The sequence below is a fragment of the Tribolium castaneum genome, chromosome 4, assembly GCF_031307605.1.
Source record: "Tribolium castaneum strain GA2 chromosome 4, icTriCast1.1, whole genome shotgun sequence".
Classification (NCBI taxonomy): Eukaryota; Metazoa; Arthropoda; class Insecta; order Coleoptera; family Tenebrionidae; genus Tribolium; species Tribolium castaneum.
In genome coordinates, this window is record NC_087397.1 from 1,466,244 (window position 1) to 1,488,704 (window position 22,461).

The 22,461-nt window shown below is 33.9% G+C and overlaps 4 protein-coding genes across 15 annotated transcripts in view; all 4 read right to left on the reverse strand.

Moving 5' to 3' along the window:
• The window catches only part of LOC103312165 (odorant receptor 4), a 47,414-nt gene extending 30,187 nt beyond the window's left edge, over positions 1 to 17,227 (reverse strand). Inside the window, exons 1-6 of one of the 8 annotated variants that reach the window (XM_015985332.2) lie at positions 17,142 to 17,227; positions 9,021 to 9,835; positions 8,876 to 8,975; positions 8,724 to 8,828; positions 8,521 to 8,676; positions 8,284 to 8,473 (exon numbers count right to left, since the gene is read on the reverse strand). In XM_015985332.2, the coding sequence (XP_015840818.1) occupies positions 8,411 to 8,473; positions 8,521 to 8,676; positions 8,724 to 8,828; positions 8,876 to 8,975; positions 9,021 to 9,727 (1,131 nt within the window). In that variant the 5' untranslated portion in view covers positions 9,728 to 9,835; positions 17,142 to 17,227 and the 3' untranslated portion in view covers positions 8,284 to 8,410. Of the gene's footprint in view, positions 1 to 8,283; positions 8,474 to 8,520; positions 8,677 to 8,723; positions 8,829 to 8,875; positions 8,976 to 9,020; positions 9,836 to 13,594; positions 14,240 to 16,204; positions 16,372 to 17,141 lie in introns of those variants that run through there. The other 7 variants (XM_015985331.2, XM_015985334.2, XM_015985330.2 and 4 more) reach the window with 7 other exon arrangements.
• Positions 1,011 to 3,013, reverse strand: LOC107399260 (odorant receptor 4). Its single transcript, XM_015985329.2, has 5 exons — positions 2,221 to 3,013; positions 2,075 to 2,174; positions 1,923 to 2,027; positions 1,722 to 1,877; positions 1,011 to 1,675 (listed from the first exon to the last, which is right to left on the reverse strand). The coding sequence occupies exons 1-5, from the start codon at positions 2,976 to 2,978 to the stop codon at positions 1,619 to 1,621; spliced, it is 1,176 nt and encodes a 391-aa protein (XP_015840815.1). The 5' UTR covers positions 2,979 to 3,013; the 3' UTR covers positions 1,011 to 1,618.
• On the reverse strand, positions 4,855 to 6,538 carry LOC107399259 (odorant receptor 4). 2 transcript variants are annotated; one of them, XM_064356137.1, is made up of 6 exons: positions 6,012 to 6,538; positions 5,597 to 5,951; positions 5,454 to 5,553; positions 5,302 to 5,406; positions 5,101 to 5,256; positions 4,855 to 5,053 (listed from the first exon to the last, which is right to left on the reverse strand). In XM_064356137.1, the coding sequence occupies exons 1-6, from the start codon at positions 6,352 to 6,354 to the stop codon at positions 4,997 to 4,999; spliced, it is 1,116 nt and encodes a 371-aa protein (XP_064212207.1). In that variant the 5' UTR covers positions 6,355 to 6,538; the 3' UTR covers positions 4,855 to 4,996. The 2 variants fall into 2 exon arrangements, with proteins under 2 accessions (XP_064212207.1, XP_015840814.1); XM_015985328.2 differs by having other exon boundaries at positions 5,597 to 6,532.
• A 2,430-nt stretch (positions 17,228 to 19,657) lies between the features above and the next one.
• The window catches only part of kn (knot), a 54,350-nt gene continuing 51,546 nt past the window's right edge, over positions 19,658 to 22,461 (reverse strand). For all 4 annotated transcript variants that reach the window (XM_008192072.3, XM_008192073.3, XM_008192071.3 and 1 more), the window contains one exon: positions 19,658 to 20,783. In XM_008192072.3, the coding sequence (XP_008190294.1) occupies positions 20,782 to 20,783 (2 nt within the window). In that variant the 3' untranslated portion in view covers positions 19,658 to 20,781. The remainder of the gene's footprint in view (positions 20,784 to 22,461) is intronic.

A 22,461-nucleotide genomic window follows, 5' to 3' on the forward strand; every position in this document is an offset into this window, starting at 1 on the left:
AACGCATTCGCGTAGGTACAGTTACAAACAAGCTAACATGTATTCAGTGCACTTTAAAACAAATGGACAATAAATATTATATATGGTGTATTGGATATCAAGTCCTATAATATTACAAAAACCGTGTTTAAGCGTTTTTTCGCCGATGCCGTGTAAACATAAATACATTTTATCCGAACACAATGTTCAAGGAACTACCATAAAGCACAAGGGCGTGGGCAGGCTATCGCAATATCGAGCCTAATTACAAAATTACAAATGAGTAACACAAGCTACAACTCCCGGAGAAACTCCGGCTGTATCTTGTGTAGCATCACGTCTAAAATTTGGGAGGGTTCCTAATTGGTTCAGTTCCCTAGCCGGGTTCCCACGAGCGAAAGTTCACCCACTCGACACGTGCTTTCTTATCTCTGCCATAACTGCAACTTGTTAACTTGCCGCTGCATTAGAACAATGCATCCAGAAAAATCCTAACATCAGTTACGAAATTATTTCAAATTGCGCCGATTTCGTGACCACTGATAACCCTGCTGACTAATTGGTCCGTTGTAGGCCAATGTTGGTCCTGATGGATCGACCATGCAATGGGTGTACACCCATGATGGATGAGCTGGTCTCGAAACTAGAGTGCAATGGCACTTTCAAAGACGGACAAGACTTAAAATCCTATAAAAGGACATGGAATTTCGACCCATTTAAAAATATTTAATTAAATGCTTGTGATGGGGATTTTTCGTGCGAGAACACTTCCAATGATTAGCTCCGATTTGTTACTTTGCCTATTAAATGCTACCAGTTTAAATGAAAATTTATATACGGGTTATTTATTGGAGAAGTTTGGGAAACAGAGCTCCAAATTGATAATGAGACGTTATTTATTCTGAAGTAAGAGTGATACAATTGCTGATAACCACACTTAGATTTTTACCAAAGATAAATTTAAGTTATGCAACAGGATTTCTACACACTTGAGCTAAAAAATCAAAGGACAGTTAAATAAAACCTAAAAGCTGAATGCATTTCGGTGTATTATTAAATGTAGGTAACAATTAAATGGGGTGACAAGTGTGAACTTAGGTACTTTAACTAAATTAATATTTTGTGCTGGAAATACATAATTCCGCTGATTTTTTGCATAATGTGCTTAAATATATTAAAGATTAAAGACCGGTTTATAGAAATGTCATTAATTTAATCTGCAATGAAATGCGTGATTAAGTGGCCAAGTGACCAAATTCAAATTTAATTGGTCCATTCGCGTTGTTAACTTTTAACAACGAATTAAATTTTAACAAAGCGTTCTATAAACCGGCCTTAAAAGTTCTAAAAACTGGCGTTTGGACTCTTGATGTTATATCTTCACTAATAAAGGTTTGAGCTGTTGATAGTGAGTACAGTCACGATCAAAAAAAAATGACAGCCCTTTCAACCGGGCCCGATAGCAAAAGTCCAATTAAAATCTTTTAGGTCATAAACGCACACATTTTCCGTATCATTTCGAAAAGATTTGGGGCCGCGGTTTTGGGGGTGTCATTCTATTTGATCGTGACTGTGCATACGTACAAAGGGTAAATGTGAACAATTACTTTTCTTTGTGATATAATAATAACATAATAAATTATAAATCTTGTGTACTTTTAAGAGCAACACAGATGCTCCACGATGTCCGCATGATCTGGCAATAAGCTTATTAATCAATGAATTAATAAGAAATGACTCACAGATTTGAACGTTTCATAGTTGATTGCAAAAACATCCCAACCGTAAAAAATAATAGGATGCTGTACTGCCATCATGAACGTTAGTAGATTTTTCTTAAATTTTTGAGAGGCGTTGTACCACTGTGACTTAAAAGTTGCATAAAATAATTTTTCGCTCTAAAAGATAACTTTTAGTATCTAGAGTTGTAATTAGATGCTTACTGTGGTAGTAACCAGATTTCCGACAAAACAGTAAATGAAAATCTGGGTCGTGGCACCCAGATCAGTACATACAAAAAACCAAAACTGTGAGCTTGATGCTTGCAGCTATAGAGTATTGTTAATGCATTTAAAAATAAAAATTTGGTAGTTACCGTGGATATTTTATACATTCCCATACAAATCATTGCAACTGTTGGGACAAACTGCAAGGTTAAAATTTCTTTGAAACAGTCGGTAATTTGATTAGTGAATCTAAAAAATGTAAGTGGAGAAGAGAAGAAACTGCAATTTCACTTACTTTTTAATAAGATTAAAATGTTTCATGCATTCGACGAGAATCTTATTCATGACTTGGTCCTTATTCTCCCGTTCTGGAGCGTTTTTGGCATTTAATTTATCCAAGTCATGGATGTTTTTAAGAGTATCAGCAAGTACATCACACTGAGCTGTTATATGCAGCAAAGACAAGTAAAAACACGAGTCTACAGCACAATTTGTTAACGAGTTCAGATATAGACCGGCTGTTAAGTGGAGATAAATATACTGATGCAAAAACGGTTTGCGGTAATCAAACGGTAACCAGTGGTCCGTCGGTAGATCTTTGTGCCTCAGCAAAGAAGACACAATGAGTCCGGTCACACAAACAATATACACTACAAAAAAATACACTTTGAAGAGAAATTTTGTTACATAGATGTATCTTCTTAGAAGCATTTTTTGTTTTTCGTTCCTTGGTTGAAATTCTGGTTGCTGTATTTGCTGCCATGATTCGGTGATTTTTTGGAATTTCATGCGGAATATTATACCCTTTAGCACGCCTTCCGCTGTACCAACTCCGATTTCTAAGCTTTCATACGCTTTATCGTAATCAATGGACATGTATTTAAACGAATAAATGATGCTTGTTACAGTGTACATACAACACGTTATCAAGGCAAAGTTTTTGTACATTTTGTAAACTAGGCTCTCGTTTGGAAAATACCAACACCCCAAAATTTTGAGCAGACGAGTGACGTTTTCGAAAGGTTCACGCAAGTTAATTTTTTCTACAACCATCTTTGCGAAGTGGTGTGTGAGGTGTACGGAATTATCTTATATACCATACGCCATCTTAAACTGTTCTTGGAACAGACAAGTTACACACTTACACGTATGACGCAGATTGATATTCCTTATTATTAATAATATATTTTGTGTGGTGGGGAGCGTGTTAGTTCATTGGCGTAGCAACTATGCGTACAAACATCGCTCTGTGAGTGGAGTTATGCCCAAATTGTACATTTCTTTTTTTGATTTCTGAAATTCGTTCAGTGTTGTATGTAATTATTGTCCACTAGGTTTCAGAATTTTTGTTTTTTTTAATTGTCCCCGCCTGTGATCAGCACTGAGTACCTCATTAATCTAAACACGATCACGTGGCTCGCTTCCACCAATCAAGTCAGTCCAAATAATCCAATTCATTGGCAAAATCATCATCAGGAAGAGTGAATGCGCCCTTAGTACGTTGAAAATCTCCTTCCCTATATTGTCCTCTATCATAACCTGTGGCTATTTTTTCCGATTAAAGTACAAATGATTTAATGAATCACATATTCGATTAGTATTTCATTCATTATTTCGTCTGTATTTTTGACTCCTTCACGTTGTTAATTTCCTCAGATTATTTATATTTACAGGCAAATATTTCACACTTTATAACACCTTCTTGAAGAAAATGCCGTGTTTTTAAGTAAAAATATAATGGCATAGGTCGAGCAGATCTATTTGCAACAATGATTTGTTGCATGGATAGGGTTGTCTTGTATAGACACCTAATAATTTTAAATTGCTCTGTGACACACGCATTACATGTTTGACTGAAAACAACTTAATTACTTATTATCCCATTATCGGTTTAACATTTCATGTCTCTTCATTATAGCTGCACCGATTCAATGTTGGTTAAGATAATTAATGGGTGAATTTTAGTTTTGTGCGTCAGTTCACCGTAGTAAATATTTGCTTATAAATCAGGTACTAATGATAGTACACTTTTAAGCTTTTAACCATGGAAGAATATTTGAATGTCTTTTGTGTAGTTTTGAACCTTTATTGTGACATAAATTCTATTTCTTTTAAACAACACTTAAGAGATGAAGCTGCCATATATTTTTTTCTTTTTTTTTTCTTTTTTTAATTCAGTTCTGGGCAAAATCAGTTCGTATAGAAAATCGTTTTCCACCTCTCTTCCCCTCCATATTGCATGTGTGGCTATTAAGTGATTATCAGTTTAACATTTTACAATGTTCTCAATGTTCTCAATTTAATAGCCACGACTGTTTAAACATACGAGGGGAGGTCCAAAAATCCGCGGAAAGCCCACTAACTGGGCATATGTGTCAAGTCTCAACCCTCTGGCGTCATTCTTTTACGAGAAATCACCTTTTGAATAATTTAGTTTTGAAGCAAACTGATTATTATTTAAAATAATAATAATAAATACAGTGCGTTCAAAAAGTCTTTAGATCAACTCTTGCTGTGAAATTTTGAACGTATCTTGATTTCTTACGATTACTTCGTACGAAAATACTGGTGTTGGAGAAAATCGCAAGTAGCGCGTTTGACACTTCAACAGAATAAAATGATAATCTATCAAAGACAATTAAAAATCTGCCAATTTAAATTCCACAGCAAGAGTTGATTTAAAGACTTCTTGAACGCACCGTATTATTATTAACCCAGACACCCATCTCAAAATATGTGATATTTTTTTTGTATATAAGTTAATATACAGTTTAATTTTTTATTTTTGTTGATCTTTATTAACTACAAACTTAAATAAATAAGTTAATTCCTCAGATTTTTGCTCTATACGTTCTTTGCATTTATTTGTTCAAATATTCTGTTGGGAGAAAGCAGTCAAGTAAAAAAAATATATTTCCAGTGCTGCAGTATACTTTTTATTGTGCTCAAAGTAAAATACATTGATCATAATTGCACCTTTACAATTTTTCAGGACACAAATCTAAAACTATCTAAGATTGTCTAAAATGCTAAAACGCTGTTATAACTAGTTTAGGATAATAAGAAGTAAGTTACAGATCTTGTGTGCTTTTGAGAGCAACACAGATACTCCAGGATGTTCGCATAATCTAACAATAAATTTGTTAATCAGTTGTTAATCGAACAAATAACTCACAGATTTGAACGTTTCATAGTTGATTGCAAAAACATTCCAGCCGTAAAAAATAATAGGTTGTTGAACTGCCATCATAACCGTTATTACATTTTTCTTAAATTTTTGAGACGCATTATACCACTGCGATTCAAACGCTGCATAGAATAATTTTTCGCTCTAAAATGTAACTCTCAGCGTCTAAAAGTTGCAAGTATTACTTACTGTGGTGGTAACCAAGTTTCCAACAAAACAGTAAATGAAAATCTGGGTAGTGGCGCCTATGTCAGTAAATATAAAAAACCAGAACTGTGTGTTTGATGGGTGTAGCTATGATTATTACGATTATTTATGTAGTAATAATTGTGAGTTCTCACCGTGGATATTTTGTACATTGAAATACAAATCATTGCAATTGTCGGAACAAACTGCAAAGTTAAAATTTCTTTGAAAGAGTCGGTAATTACATTAGTGAATCTAAAAACACAACTTGAGAGCAGAAGAAACTAAGTTCACTTACTTTTGAATAAGTTTGAAATGTTTCATGCATTCGGTAAGAATTTTATTCATTACTTCGTCCACATTTTCCCGTTCTGGGACGTTTTTACCGTTTAATTTATCCAAGTCGTGGATATTTTTAAGAGTATCAGCAAGCACATCACACTGGGCTGTTATATGCAGCAAAGACAAGTAAAAACACGAGTCCAGAACACAGTTTGTGAACGAGTTAAGATATAGACCCACTGTTACATGAACATAGACATATGGGTACAAAAACGGCCTGCGAAAGTCAAATGGTAGCCAGTGGTCCGTAGGTAAGTCCTTATGTCTCAACCAAGAGGAGACAACGATTCCGGTCACACAACCAACGTAGACTAGAGAAAAGTACACCTTGAAGAAAGTTTTTGTTACTTCAATGTATCTTCTCAAAACACTTTTTTGTTTTTCATTCCTTGGTTGAAACTCTGGTTGCTGTATTTGCTGCCATGATTCGGTGATTTTTTGGAATTTCGTGCGGAATATTATACCTTTTAACACGCCTTCTGCTGAACCAACCGCGATCTCCAAAGTTTCGTACGCTTTATCCGAATCAGTGAACATTTTTTGAAATACATAAATATTGCATGTTACTGTGTATATAAAACATGTAGCTATGATAAAGTTTTTATAAATTTTGTAAACTGCGGTCTCGTTTGGCGAATACCAACACCCCAGGATTTTGAGCAGACGTGTGACATTTTCAAAAGGTTCAAGTAAATTAATTTTCTCTACCACCATGTCTGAACGACTGGTTGTGACATGTAGCGAATTATCCTATAAGTAGGTGTAACAGACGCCATTTTAAAAGTGCTATTGGAACAGACAAATTACGCGCTTACACGTATGATATTTTTTATTACCATTAATAATATATTTGCGTAGTAACAGACGCTCAAACTCGTCGTATTGTTTCCATATTATTTCAAATTTCTTTCAATATTGAGCGTTGGAGAGCGTGAGAGTCGCAAAAATCTATATCTATAAATACCTAATATATGCAAATGTGGTACTTGCGAGGTGTACTGTAAGCCACTAAAGAAACTTACAACAAAAGTGCGATTTTTCATCATGACATTCAAATATCTTGTGTACTTTTAAGAGCAACACAGATGCTCCAGGACACGCGTATAATCTGGTGATAAAAGCACAGTTTAATTGAATCGAAATAAATAGACTCACCGATTTGAAAGTCTCGTAATTTATTGCAAAAATATTCCAGCCAAAGAAAGTTATCGGTTCTTGAAACGTCATCATCAGCGTGATCAGATTTTTCTTAAATTTGAGTGACGAATTGTACCATTGCGACTCAAAAGTTGAATAAAAAAGTTTCTCACTCTAAAAACCGTTTCTCAAGAACACTAATTGATTCATTGAGAGACTCACTGTCACAGTGACCAGATTCCCAAAAAAGCAAAAGAAGAAAATTTGAGTTATGGAACCTGCTTCCACGAAAATAAATTGGAAAAATAGTGAACTTGAGATGTCCAGCTGTGTGAATATGTGTACAGTTAACGTAACAAAAATTCAAGTAATTCTTACTGTAGATATCTTGTACATGCAAATACAAATCATTCCGACCGAAGGTATGAACTGAAAAGTTAAAATTCCGCTGAAACAGTCTGTAACCAGATTGGTGTACCTGAAAAATGGTGGTGATTTTTCAGTTAGTTGATTGCTTCCCTTACTTTTTAATGAGGGAATAATGTTCCATACATTCGGTCAGTATTTCGTTCATAACTTGGTTTTTATTTTTGCAATGTGTAACTCTATGAGCTGCGTTCAATTTCTCCAAGTCGTGAATATTTCTAAGTGTGTTGGCCAGCATGTCACACTGAGCTGTGATATGCATCAAAGACAAGTAAAAACACGAGTCCAAGGCACAGTTTAAAAACGAGCAAAGGTAGAGACCAACGGTCAAGTGAACGTAAATATACTGGTACAGGAACGGCCTGTGATAATCAAACGGAATCCAATGATCCGTCGGTAATTCATTGTGTCTCATCCAGGATGATATAACAATGGCAGACACGCAGCAAATATACACCCCAACGACGTATATTTTAAACAGAAACTTTGTCATTGCAATGTAATTCTTTAACAGAGTTTTTTGTTCCTCGTTCCTGGGCTGGAATTCTTGTTGTTGGATTTGATTCCACGATTCTGTGACTTTTGCGAAGTTTCTGCGAAATAAGTAACTTTTCAAGACTCCTTCCGTTGTACCAACTGCAATCGGCAGAGTCTCATAAGCCTTGTTGGGATCAATAAATGCATGTTTGAGCCCGTAGATGTTACACGTGGTCGCGTACAAAAAACAAGTTATAATAATGAAGTATTTGTGTATTTTGTAAAGCGCATTCTCTTCCGGAAAAGTCCAGCAACCCAGAAATTTTAGCAAAAATTTCACGTTGTCGAAAACTTCCAGCAAGTTTATTTTTACAGACATGACTGCACAGTTACGTCTGAACGTTGTACGATTTGTCAGCTCTTTTATATCGACTAAGCTTCTTTAAAAAGTAATGTTTTTAAAATATAAAAAAATATTTAACGTCAGAGGCAAATATTGTAATGGTTGAATAATTAATTAAAGCTTCCTGTAACGATTATTTAATTAACGATTATCTAATTAGCCGAACAGCGGAATCGATAAAAAATATTCAAAAAATACTAAAAGTTTTATATGGAATTTTATTAATATTACAAATTTAACGGTGGCAAAAAACATGTTTCAATAATACATTTTTTAAATATCAATTTTTTGCGGTGCATCTTCAATCATTTAGTAGCCCAAGTGTACTTATTCTTGAATTTCCTGGATATTTTTCATCGCCACGAAGAAACTCCAACATTTTTGGAGAAGCTTAAATTTGGGAAATTAATTTCATCCAAGTTTTTCAAACAACTCACTCCTCCAAATGTTTTTAAATCGACGGGAAAGATGTTCCACACTAGGAGAGAAATGGGTTTTTGGACTTGGTGTGCAAAGATCATGAGATTTTTTCTATGTGTGGCGGCAGAATCGTACCATTTTGACTCAAACATGGCATAAAACAATCTCTCGCTCTACAAATACAAATTTTTATGAAGGAAAATGTATTGTGTTGTTGTGCCTTTATGATAACTTCATTTCCAAACCAACAGTACAGAAAAATCTCGTTAGTGGCCGAGATCTGAAAGAGCAAGACTTGGAAAAAATGGCCACTCATCGGTTCCGACTAGTGGGACAGTTTCAGGTTAATTAAGAGAGACAGTTGTGACTTACTAAGGATAATTCGTACATCGACACACACAACATCAGGCTAGAGCACACAAACTGCACCATTAGTATTTCTTTGAAAGAAGTGGCAATCGATTTGGCAAAACTAAAATTTTTGATTATTATTTTTCGCGGTTTTGTTGCAATTTACTCTTCGATAAGACGATAGTGGTGGACGCACTCAATCAAAATTCTATCCATTGTGTTAGTTTTTTCTTGCTCATCCATATTTCTGATAGTGTCACAAAGCACATCACACTGAGCGCCTATCTGGATCATTGCAATTGAGAAAAACGTGTCCAAAGCCACATTAGAGAACGCATGAAAGATAATACAACTGCATTCGAAAACGTAAAGCAATTCGTACACAACCGGCAGCCGGTAATCAAAAGGAATCCAGTATTTCGTTGGCAAATACTTCCCTTTCTTGGTCAAAGGAAGCACCATCCACATGCCAATCATGACAAAGACTAGCCAAAAAAACGAGTAAAACACTCGTCTCGACAAGGCGATCGAATCTTTGAGTATTTTCTCCTGAGTGTCGTTTTTGGGTTGAAATTCCTTTTGCTTCAAATTATTGAGACTTTTCCTAATCAGATGGAAATTTTTCCGGAATAGAATGGCTTGCAAAACCACTTCTAGGGACCCAGGCAGGCTGTAGATCGTGTCAGTGACGTTCTTGATGCGAATGTTGAGAGCGACGTAGATTATTAGAGACGTGCTATCGAACACTAGCGAGCCTTGGACGAAACATTTAAACAATTTGTAGAAACGCTCGTTTTGGAAAAACCACAAGCCCATGGCTTTTAACAGGACGATGTTTTGCTTGAAAGCCTCTTTGAGGTCAATCTGCGACATGTTGGTAACAAACACAGGCTTTTTGTCCGAGATGTTGCTTAAATAGGCAAACTGGTGCGGGAATAATACATGTGTTGGGCTAATAATGTGTTATTATAAATCCAAACCCTGTAACAATTATCCAATTTCGTACTGTTTGTATTATGGGGTGGGATCGCACTGATGCAATATTCAGCGTAATTAGGAATGTAAATGAACGTGTTGACAAATTTAATTTTATGCTAAAACATAGTCCAGATTTTCCCGATTTAAATAATTCATTTCGTGTTGGAACTTCGTTGAAATAATCTTTCGCAATCACTTTTCAAATTAAGTTTCCTGTCAGTGCTTCAAACAAACCATTTATTTCTAATAAAAATAAATTATACCGAGGCACCAAGTAATATGCATAATTATCAACACCTATTTTGAAACCGCTGAAGTGCATAATTTTACGAGATAAGAGTTACATAAAAACATCGGTGTCTGAGTTATTAATATATCTAATTAGAAGTTTCAATATCTCAAGGCGAGAGATTTCGAACCAGTTAAAATTAACACTCTCCCAATAATTATGTATCGAAAAATTTATCTCAAAATGCTACTGTTAATCGATTACCCGGACTAGAAATTAAAGAAAAGTGGTTTCGAATATTTGTGCTAGAATGTGGGTTTGTGATTAAAAAATCGTAATTGCAATTGCCGTATTGACGCACTGGGGAGTAAATTATTAAAAGCTGCAGCAACATAAATACCCTTCTGACCCACATTCGGTGATATTGTGTCTATTAATTATGGACGGTGTGTGACAACATCCACTTGCTGTTTTCTCAGCCAATCACAACGTGCATTGATTGCTGTTAACTGCTTCCCTACCACCGGCAAATATTTTTTTAAAAGAATAAACGTTTATTCCCTCTTAAAACGCGATGCTGTTCACGGCTGATTTATTTCGGTAATTTTTATCGTCTGTTTGTGTACAAAAACCTCACCAAATTTAGAACACAAAACGTAATAAAACACGAAATATCCGGTTCAGGAAGTTTGCTCAACGGGACTCTGGGAAACCCCCAAGATTTTTTCTAAAGTTGAAACAGCAGTTTTGAGAGCAAATATTGCACAAGAGACGTAAACTGCAGACCAAATTATTTTTACGGATGATATGATCAAAACAACTTTCATAGTTGATGAGGCTCTTATTTACAACCATGGAAAAATGACCGTTATAAAGTTATCAGATTTTCTTAAGGGCTAGGAAATTGCCTACGGAAATACGATGTGAGTGTCTAATGAGAGGAGAAATTTTAAATTTAATTACAACTTGTCAGAAACATCAAATAATATACATTTCTTTTCGTAAAAGTATCGGTATAAATTCTGACTGCACGTCACAAAAACATGTTCAAACTTTGGATTGATGTTAATAGAGCCATAAAATACTAATACCGAGAAAATAAATTTAACAAATTAATTAATATTTCATACCTCGTATAACAAACACAACAAACAATATAAAAAATGCGTAAAGTATTGGCAATAAATTTCACGAAATTGCTATTCAAATTAAAAAATTGTCTATTAATAAACCTGTCTATGGCTAGTATTTATTACAATAACACAATAAAGATAATTTATTTCCGATATTTAGTGTTTTACCACTTGGTGATGAAGTTGCAAGTTTTAGAAACAACAAATGTGTGTCCTACAAGTCATCTCGTCTGAAACGTCAAGATATTTGCACTTCAGAACTACAAAAAGCTATATTGTTTGATATCAATAAGTAAATAAACTATAACACTATAAGATGAGTTTATTAATCTCAAGTTAAAGCAAATTTGCTTTATTCTTAGAAAATTAGTGTTCGATAAGATATATCGGTGGAAGCGATTGTGTAATAAAAGAATTTGGATACACAATCAATAAATTGTATCAAACCTGAGTCATTTCGTAATGCGAACATAAACAACGTTAAATTGCAGTAATAACAAAATAATATGTACCTACCTGAATAGAAATAAATACGCAATGGGAAACCTAATCAGTTTATTTAGTTACTTGTACTTTGTTCGTTCCTTTTGCACTGCGTAGATAGATTGTATCAAAATTCATTATTTAGGTACATTTATCTGATCAGTAGATACTACAATAATTGAATTATGTATTTGTGTTCTATTTTTCGTTTCGGCGAGATTGCAATAAATAAAACTGATTAATTCCATTAAGCTGTGCATAATTTCATCAGATTAGACAAGGAGGTTGAGATGGGTGGGTACAAGTTAGTTAGAAGACGGCGGCGGTAATTGCAGGGCAGTCGCTCTCCTTAAAACCGCCGCTTGAACATAACGAAAAATATTAAACGGCTCGGTTAAGGAGATAACCGGAAAAGGAATATACCGAAGAATTTTAATTAAGTACAAGACGGCCGATCTCAGCTCAAATTAATGCCTTCATCATAATCATTCCAGATCTTATTTCGAAGATGATCCCCACTTATTAATTGGCCACAATTTGGTGGACGTGCCCTGAATTTTCAAAAAATGAAAGACCTGAGCGCTGTAGTTTATTATTAACACACAAAGTAACTTAAATGGCACGAGGGTTTATCATCTTATCGCTGAAACAATTTCTTAATTAAATAGAAATTTTATCTTATCTTAATAATTTTTAAACTGTCTTATCGTTAAAAACTGGAAACTTGCTAGCATAAGTGTTTGAATTTTAGTATAATTTGCAATGAGGCGCCATCTGTTCAGCGGTAGTCAAACGCAGGGTGTATTTAGCTCACACTCTCATTTCCTCAATACAGAGCAATAGATTGGAAACTGAGCAGAAATCTTCTAGTTTATATTTTGTAAATTTTATGCAACACAAAATTTTTATTATTGCCTAAGGCGTCCTTTTTGATTTATTACACATTTGTCGAAAATATGTTTTTTATGTCAAGCTATATTTAATTTCGCTAAACAAAAAGCTCGGCTATTCGCTACTAGATGGCTCTAAAGTTAGACAAGTTGGACGCGTAGGTAGAGTATAAGAAATTTCAAATTCCTGGTCAAAATGCTATAAGTTTAAAATTTTTAATCGATTTTTTAAAAAAATTTTTGAAGTAAGTAAATAATTTTTGAAGTACACTGGAAGGTGTTCCCTTGTAAATAAAAATTGTTTTGGTTAAGAAATTTCAAATTTTTTGTTTTTTGATATATATAGAGTGGCTCTCTTTAAAAAAATCTCCCTGAGACATTTTCAAATTACAAAAAATAAGATTTTGGAAAATGTCGACAATTTTGATTTTTTGTTAAAAAATACAAGGTGTTTTTAATTTAATTACTTTCAAAAATTACATAAAAATTATACTGTGCAAGAAAACATTTATTATAGAAGCTTATTTCCAAGTTGGAGGCTTAATACATGAAAAAGTGAAAATTAAATGTCTAAATGGCTAAATGGCTAACTTTTTGTTATTTCCGAAATTTTTTGTTGTTGTATAAGAGTGAGAATATTTTTTTCAGTAAAACTAATAAAAATATTTGTCAAATCAATTTTTTTATGGCCGTTAAAACGCTCGTTTAAGTTCGTTGCATAGGATAACAATTTCCAATAAATAAATTTCCCATTGTTTTACCTTCGAATGCGTAAGCACTTATTGATAGATAATTCGAGTGTCTTCACAACCTTGCTGATACAAATCAAAGGACAAGCAAAATAAGATCAGTGATCAGACCATAATTAAAAATAGCAACACGATTTTTCGGCGAAAAAACGAACATGAATTGTGTTGTATCGTAAATAAACAATAATATCTATATTATTGGGTTATTTTGCAACATTTCGTGTTTATGTTTACGATGAGTTCCAAACGTACAGTGTAACTAATACTGAAAGGCCTACCTGCAAATTAGCACGTAGAAAGTGAGCAACATAATCCTCTTATTCGAATCACTGGCCAAAATTACCAAAACTGGATTAAAACCGCCACTGTAGTTTCGAACACAATCATTTTATTCCAACGGTCACTGGTTTTACTTCTTGAAACCCACTCGTAATGCACACTGAGAGCTCCAGTCCGCGAACTGTGGATTACTTTTTTCGCGGGGATGCTGTTTATCCAAACAATTGTCGAGCCTTGGCTTATAAGTTTTCTTGTCAATAATGCTTCAGTGCAAGAATGATGGTGTTTACTCTGGTTAATTCTCGATCTTAACAGTTATATGATGAAACAATTAACACCGTGTCGAGTGATTTAACACGAAACTGAGTACTGAATTTACGAAATTTAACTGTCTTCACTCCCGATCGATAGATATTGGCTTGATATATTGATTGAATTAGATCATCTCTATATCTGCCAGTGTTTTTATCTATCGTAGTTCAATTGCAGTTCCATTTTTAAACGTTATGTCATCGGCGTTTGCTGAAAATTCGCACGTTTTTGCGAGGAGAACAAAGCGGCTGTGGTCACGTAAAAATAAAATAAAACGGGCCATTAGAACTTTGCAGCAATTATGATAAATTTATCATTAGTAGAGACCTGATTTTGACTTAAATTGGCATATATTTTAGTTTTGTGAAGGAATCTTGTAAAAGTATTGAGTTTTTGCACAAACAACTGGGAGAATTAATCGATCCGGGATTTATCTACGATTTTTGAGCTTAAATGTAATAGAAAACTTAAAATTTTCTTAGAAAACGGCGAAATTCCAGGTGGTTTGGCCGACATTTACAAAATAATCAAACTACAGTTTTTTGTTCAGTTTCGAACGCCTTATGAGTGGTCGGTTTTACAGTTGGGAGTGCAATCCCCTCCCCGATATCCAATGACAAACGCTTCAATCGTCTTGCAGTTTTTTGTGCAATAGATAAACAAGTAGGAGGTGATTTTTAGATTTTTATTGGTCAATTACTCATTCCTGGGACAAATGAGAACTTATTTAAGGCCGGTCTTTCTCACAACAGAATTTTGCCTTAGATGCAAATGAAGTGTCCGATTTTGTTTAGTTTTTGAAATATTTTGATTTTTTTAAAGAACACACACTTTTAAAATTTATTACTCAAAAACTAAGAATTCTAGAAAAGTGGGACTTTCACATTACTAATTAAAATCTGCACTGTCGGTTTGTAAAAATTAATAATTGCAATTAAAATAATTAAGATAAATAAAATTTTAAAATTATTTTTTTATTCCTAAATAAAAGCTGCTACAAAATGAATTAATTAAAAATTACGTGTTGAAGAGTTTCCTAAAATTCGGTCTATAATAATTAATAATAACCTTTTTGCTTGGTAAATGTTAGTTGAGAAAATGTAAAGTATATAACTGAGTGAATTCCGATTTTTTTTTTATAAATAATAATTATTATGTGGCAATTGGCTGATAAGTGGTAAATAAATACATGGAGGTTACTTGTGTTAAAATTGTTTTTTCCCAAATTTTAAATTTAAGGTATGTAATAGAAATTGCCTCTTGTTGTTGGATTATGAAAATAATAATTAATGTTGCAAGTAATATCGAATATAGGCGTTGAATGGTGCAAAATGATGTATGGCGTGATAGATCACTGCCATGTGTGCACAAATGCATGGTTGAAGCGAGGTAAAAACTGCTTTAAATTAAATATATGCCAAACCGTCACACAAGTTAACAGAAAATGGCACTTTGTAGGCCCTAAAATAGAAGTCCTAAAACTGTAAAATTTAGCGTTCCAGCAGATCGGACAAGAAAAAACCGCGTGAAAAGCAATCGAACTGACCGTATCATGTATTCAGATACTAATAATTGAACATGAAATTCTTTCGACTGGCAATGACGTTCGGTGAAATGAAATGACAATGTGATTTACAATTCCAATAGTATTATCGCGCCCCTACAATACAGGGGTTCTCCAATTACTGATAAACCAATTACAGTGCAAAAAGTAATTTATATTTCATAATGCTACGAAAGGTTCATTTTTATGCAAAACACAATGGAAATCGTACTTTCTAGTCGCTTTCATTAGCACGGCCACATTTTTCACAAAATTATTTTTCCACCCTCATAATCGATTTTTATTTAATCGGCGCGAGATTAAATTTTTTGCTGTAGGCAAATGGCGTTTTATAACCGATAAAGATAATAATGAATGATTGATACGTCGTCTCCTGACTCGGCTAAGCAGTCAACTGGGACAGCTCTAGAACGCGGTTCCACCCCAGGCACCTGCCTTACTTTTAATAGATAAAATTTATTTTCGAATTATTTTAATTTCTCTAATAACCGGCCCAAGATACGTGCCATCATGCACTGATAAAATATTTCGCGTTGGGGTTGCAGCCCCAGGGGTGTCAGTGGGGTGTGATTGCTCATGGGAGGCAAATTTGCCCTATATTTGGCCAATTTTTTTTCGTTTAATGGCATTGCTGGATTATTCTATTTGTTCGGGATATTAAACTGCACTCTGCACGCTCATTTTTCATTAATTCAAACGTGGACGGCCAAATTGTAATTTTTAAAAAACTTACCTTTAGACTGGGGGCGATCTGCTAATCACATAATCTGCAATAAAATCGTCCAGTGATCAAAAAGATCAGATTTCTGCCACGACTGTTCGCATCGGAATCGGATTAGCACCGTTCGCCCGTTATCAAAGCACTTAATCTAAATACTGTCGAGCTTTCAAAGTGGCCTTTTCCCTTTTCATTGCGGCTATTGCATAATAATTGCGTCAAGCGCACCTCAGCCTTATCAGATACTTCTTCAAATTTATCAACGAATAAACACAGCATTACTATTGGCTGTGGGAATCCCCAAATCCAATTAAAAGCAATTATTAAATATTTCCGTGCGGATAGTGGGATTGCGCTCTGGTGGGAGACTCGATAATAATGCCTTTTTAAAATTCATGGATAGTTGCGTCCTGTGTTAGGGTTAGATTAAAGAGTACAATCGGTTTGAAGTACGTGTGATGATCCTGGTACGTAATCTAATAGCAATATTAGATTGACATGGGATGACAATACGCCCTCGTGTATACTCGTGTCGTTGTCAATTAGACACGTGCCATTCTGGATTATTGCAGGGAACTAGCTGTCGACGCCCGCTTGGCACCCAGATCTTCCCATTGTAACGCCTTAATCTGATGGGTTTAAAACGGACAAATTCGATTCACCGACGAGTGATTTTCATTTTTTTCGCAACTCATTTGAAAATTGGAGCTATTTTACTTATCACGGCTTGAAATTTGTTGAGTCATTTTTACTTAAGCAAACATGATCTGTTTACTGCACCGATTGTCGTGTTTGTATTAGAATTAGAAACTGATTTGGTTTATTTAATTTAGATCCGACTTAAAAAATTACCCCATTATTAATGTATCTCGTTTATTACAATAGTTTGTGTAAGTACACAAAAAATTTTGTAAAATTTAAATTTAAAATAATATTTCTTAAAATAACTTACCGATTGCTTATTTTTCGTTCGAGGAACTGCTTTCATATTTTATTGTTGGTAACTGACTAATCAGCAAAATTTAAACGACGTTAAAATTTAAACAAGTGTTAAAGTGGGGAACATTACAAACGTAAGATAAGTTTTGTGCTGTTCAGATTTTGCCTTTTGTTTAATAAACGACATAAAAATGTTTCAGTACTAAAGTTCTATTATTTTATTATTTAAAAAAAGTATAAAAATGCACAATTTAAAGTACCTATCTAATTGCAGATGATGACAGTGGTATATTATCAAAAATTTCTCAAGTCAGACTTTCTGGAAATAGTTTTTAATTATCAAAAATCATTTTGTTGTCGTAAAGTTAAGACCTCATATATTTAGAATATACGAGGTTTTCATGACACGCAAAATACTTCTCAAATGCGTAAATATTTGCTTCATATAAGTTTGTATTTGTATCTTTTTTATGAATCTTCAATAAGTAATAACGAGATCTAGCTAATTGCATAAAAAATTATTAAAAGTATGTTAAACCGAGAAAAAGATAAGGCTGATTTCCGAGGTTTTACTCCTAAAATATTGTAATAAAAACTAATTTTATAAAGAACGGTATTTAGCTTTAAATAAATAGCGCTAAGTAATGGTGTACAGTTTTAGTTTTATTTAATTTGTTCCATAATTTTGTTGTTTATTGTATATTTTGGAATATAATAGGCACAGCAAAGCCTCCCTTAATGAACATCTCCCAATATCGGACACCTCTTAACAACGGACATTTGTGTAGAAACGTAACAAAAGCATTAAACGTTAAGATAAGAAAACCTTTCTACAACGAACTCTCTGTACAGCGGACACTGACAAAAAATTATAATCACCATAATATCATATAAATTTACCGCTTACAACGAAATCTTTGTGCAAAGATGAGTGTACATTTTTTTTAGAAAAACGTGATAAAATGATTCATGAAGACGATTGTAATAACTTGCTTTAGAACCACAGTAAACTCATGCTGTCTGAATATTTTGAACCAGTTAAAAATAGCTGAAATAATGTAAATTATTCCAAAAAACATAGCTCCTAAAAACAACAAAATCTGAAAATTGTAAGTAAGTTTTAGTTATAAAATACCTTCCCAAAAATGAAAAGTTTAATAACAAAATCTTTATACTGTCACAAATCTTACAGACATCAATAAAAAAACTGAAAGAATTAAAATAATGTATATTGCCGCTGGCTTAAATTGAATATGTTTGGTGGTTTCTGGAATTATCTTTAAAATTAGTTATTTAAAATTGTCCATCTCTCATTAGCTGACACCTCTCTACAACGGACAGATATTATTAGAGATTCTTCAACGGTGTCCGTGGTTGAGAGGTTTAACTGCACTTACTCCAAATTATCCACATCCTAATGGCAAGCAAGTTTTTGAAAATTTTGAGTTTGGTAGGAATTTTAAAGAGGTTGAAATGTTTGGTTTTGGATAAAGGTACAATTTTTTTGTAAATAATGACCTAATAAACATGGAACAAAAGAACTTAGTAGAGATATAGCATCTAGAAACGAGTTTAAGACATTTTTTATTGTTCTTTTTTATTTTTTTTTATTTAATACCTGCTTTGGTATTTTCTCCAAGCTTTTGTATTTTCTTTACTTTCATCAGTTTTATTTAAAAATCTTTTTACTTGCTAAATATTCCTAATATAAAATACCTGCTAAAAAAAGTTTATCGATATATTAATGTGCTTTACGAAAATAATCCACTGGCGGTTGGCTGAGTTCGAGCTCTGTGTTTTAAATAAATGAACGAAATCTAATAAATCAACTGAACTATTTATAAGTAGCGCAATATTAAAAATCCACCGATATTTTCGGTTAAAATCTTCTCTGAGTTTGCAAATGCATCACGATGGCCGATCTCTCCGATTTGTTGAGGACAATTAGCGCCTGTGTAAAATTTCTCATAAACAAACATATTGTTTTCGGTGCAAATAATGCCTTGGCGCTGATTCATCGCCAAATTGAGTTACCACGTAAAGACAGTCGATGTGGTCGCATCCGTGCGACATGAAATTAGGTATTCGTACATAACGTGACGTCACCGATATGACCTTTTATGTTCGACAACCATCTGTCAAGCGACAGAAGGGATGCAACCCCTGCTAGCCCCCGGCTAATGCCATTGCCTCCGCTTGTTATGTGCTACTGGTGTCGGTTTCAATTTCGCTCAATCGCTTTGTATTTTCACGAATTCGCTAACTGGATTTCGATGAATGCTAATGCGAGCGAACACATTTGCATCTTGGCGGATTTTTGCGAGAAAGTCGGCAAATATTGATAGTGTTGTCTTTCAGTTTCTGATTTGTTTCTGTGTTTATCTATCACGATCGCGAGTGCTTTCATTTTGGTTAACAATAGGGTGAGCTTTCGAGTGGCTCTCGAGCAAAGGGTGCGATTTGTATGTTATCGAGCTCCATATGGACCGCTAAAAAGTTCGATTGTGTCGGTAAAGAAAACAAGAGGGGTAGGAGTATCTTAAAAATTTTATTTTACATCTATATTTTTAAGAAATCTTTAAGAAAACATTAAGTTTGTACACAACAAAAGGGAAATATTTGCACTCTGTTCGTTGTTGAAATAAATAAGACGAGGAGCAAAAGCGTCCCAGGAAAAAACTACTTCCAAAAACGCTTTTACCGTACATGGAAAGTAACAGTCAATTGGCAGACTTTTTACACACAGTAGTTTTTCAGGTCTTGTTGGAATCTAAGAGTATGACGAATATAAATTTGGTAAAGGTAAATGAAGTGTTAGAATTTTGCACAATCGTATACTCGAATGGTCTCACTTCGGAAAAGAGGACTGCAAAGACACGTATGTAATGTATATTCGTCACTAAATTGCTTTTATATCTATATTATGTACAGCTACACGAAAACTTTGCACTATGATATGATAAATTTACAAAATATATAATCGTTGACTCGTTGTTGCGTAACCTATCTGTTACTTTACAACTTTGTACATTTGAAAAAATGAAGTAATGTATGTACATTTTTTACAAAACTACAAATCATTTTCGTTTCTTTATAGAATCCCAGCTCGAAGCGATATGTATATTCAGTAGAGATATGCTAAACTTGCAATTTAGATTAATTTGTCATTACAGTGCAGAAATATCTATACTCTAGGCCATAGACATAAATACTTACATGGTCGTTACTATCACATAAGTATTTACTGGCTTTTACGTGATCACAGTTAAGTAGGTATCTGCTGGTAGGAAACACAGGACTGTTCAACGAACCTTAAATCAACCAGACCTGTACGTTTAAATATTTTTCCAGGCTTATTTGGCTATCAAAAAATCAACAACACGCTAATTTTACTTCTCTTCGGTAACTTATTTTATGATTGTAATCATGAAAATTGTTTAATTGTCACTCGTCTTTGGTACACGTTACACTGAATACATTGCACTGTTGTCTTCTTGAGGTGTGGGAGTTGTGCTGTGTTGACTTACTGGGCTTGACTGGCCCACTGTTGGCTACTTGGTGGTGCCCACCAACGGCGACCCGTAACCTTGCGAGTTACACGTTGGTAAAGCGAATGGGTTCATTGAAGCGAAGGGTGAAGACACGAGGCCCATTCCTGCGGCAAAGTAAAGTCAAATAAATAATAAAATTTGCTGAAATAAATAAAATAACCCAGGCTTGTTTTAATGAATATTAAAAAAAATCTATCAAACTAATGGATTTTAAGTATTTGACTAATTGAACATAAAACTTCACCTTAAAATTTTTGTCGATTCCCCGGATCATTTTACATGGACAAGGTTTAAAATAGTTTCACTTTTTCGAATAGTATTGCCGTAATTTATTTTATTTGAATTCGAAAAATGGTGGATGCGCCGAGTTCTTTTTCAAAAAATTCATAACTCGAAAACTAAAAGTCGTAGAGCAATGCGGTTTGTTCCAGTGAATTCAGCGGCTTATTTTCTGTATTATACCAACTTTTAACAAGATCTAACATTTTAAACTTTTTTGCAAAAAATTAAGATAGGCATTTCCGATAGTGGAAAATTTTATTCAACAAAAAAAATTCATAACTCAAAAACTAAAAGTCGTAGAGCAATGCGGTTTGTTTCATTGAATTCAGCGGTTCATTTTCTGTATTATACCAACTTTTCACGAGATTTAAAATTTTCAATTTTTTTGCTCAAATTTCCTGAGTAAAATACTTACTTACCTTCAAAGAGGTGAAAAAAAAATTTTTTTTTTAACTAACTCCAGCAAATTTTTATGGACTTCTACATGTCTTAACAACCCACTAAAGTTGTTAAAAGTCCACAAAAAGTCCAATTGTTCGATTTTTTGATGTTTGATTTTTTCAATTTTCGTCGCAGTTTTTGTCGTTTTTGGGTACCCGGAACATTTCTCGAGCAATAGCTCCGGAACTATTAGAGATAACCCCATGAAGTGTACTATCGTTGGAAAGCTCTTTAAATGGTCTATTTTTTTCAAAAAAGATTGTTGTTCTCCGACTAATAGTTTGCGAGCAAATTGCTGCTAAATGCAAAAATTGGTAAAATTTTAAAAAATTCATAACTAAAAAACTATTGGGAATTTGTCAATTTTCTCGATGCCAATCGATTCCCCGGATCATTTTGCATAGATGTGGATCAAAACAGTTCCACTTTTTAGAATAGTTTAGCCGTAAATGAGAAAATAAAAAAAATTAAAAAAAAGTTAACACCCCCCCCCCCCCCCTTAAAATCGGTCAATTTTTAAAGTGTCTCAAAATCAAATAAAACCGATTCTATCTTATAGATTTTGATGTGCTCTTTCCGATCTAAAAAAGCGTTTTCTCCTAGCTCTTTTAGTTTGGCCGTAATCGGCGTTTGAAAATTGAATTTTTTTTTGCGAGATATCGCCTTGAGTCCTATGCCGTTTTGTAGAGTTTTTTATTCCGGTTATCCTCCATTTTTCCGTTTCTCGATAACTCTAATAGTTTCGCCGTAATTAGCGATTGAAAATTGAAAAAAAGTGAAAATGGAAACCTTTTTTTGCGTTTTTCTCGGAAACTGTAAGACTTAGAGCAACGGACAAAAATCCATCTGATAGCGCTTAATTTTATCTATTTTTTTGTCTAAACCCGGAGCCGCTCCGGGCAACGGTTCCGGCTATAGAGGCGATCAAAGTTTTTCACTAAAAAAATTCATAAAAAAAAACTAAACGTCGTAGAGCACTGCGGTTTGTTTCATTGAATTCTACGGCTCATTTTACATATTATATCAATTTTTTACAAGAATTAAAATTTTAAAATTTTT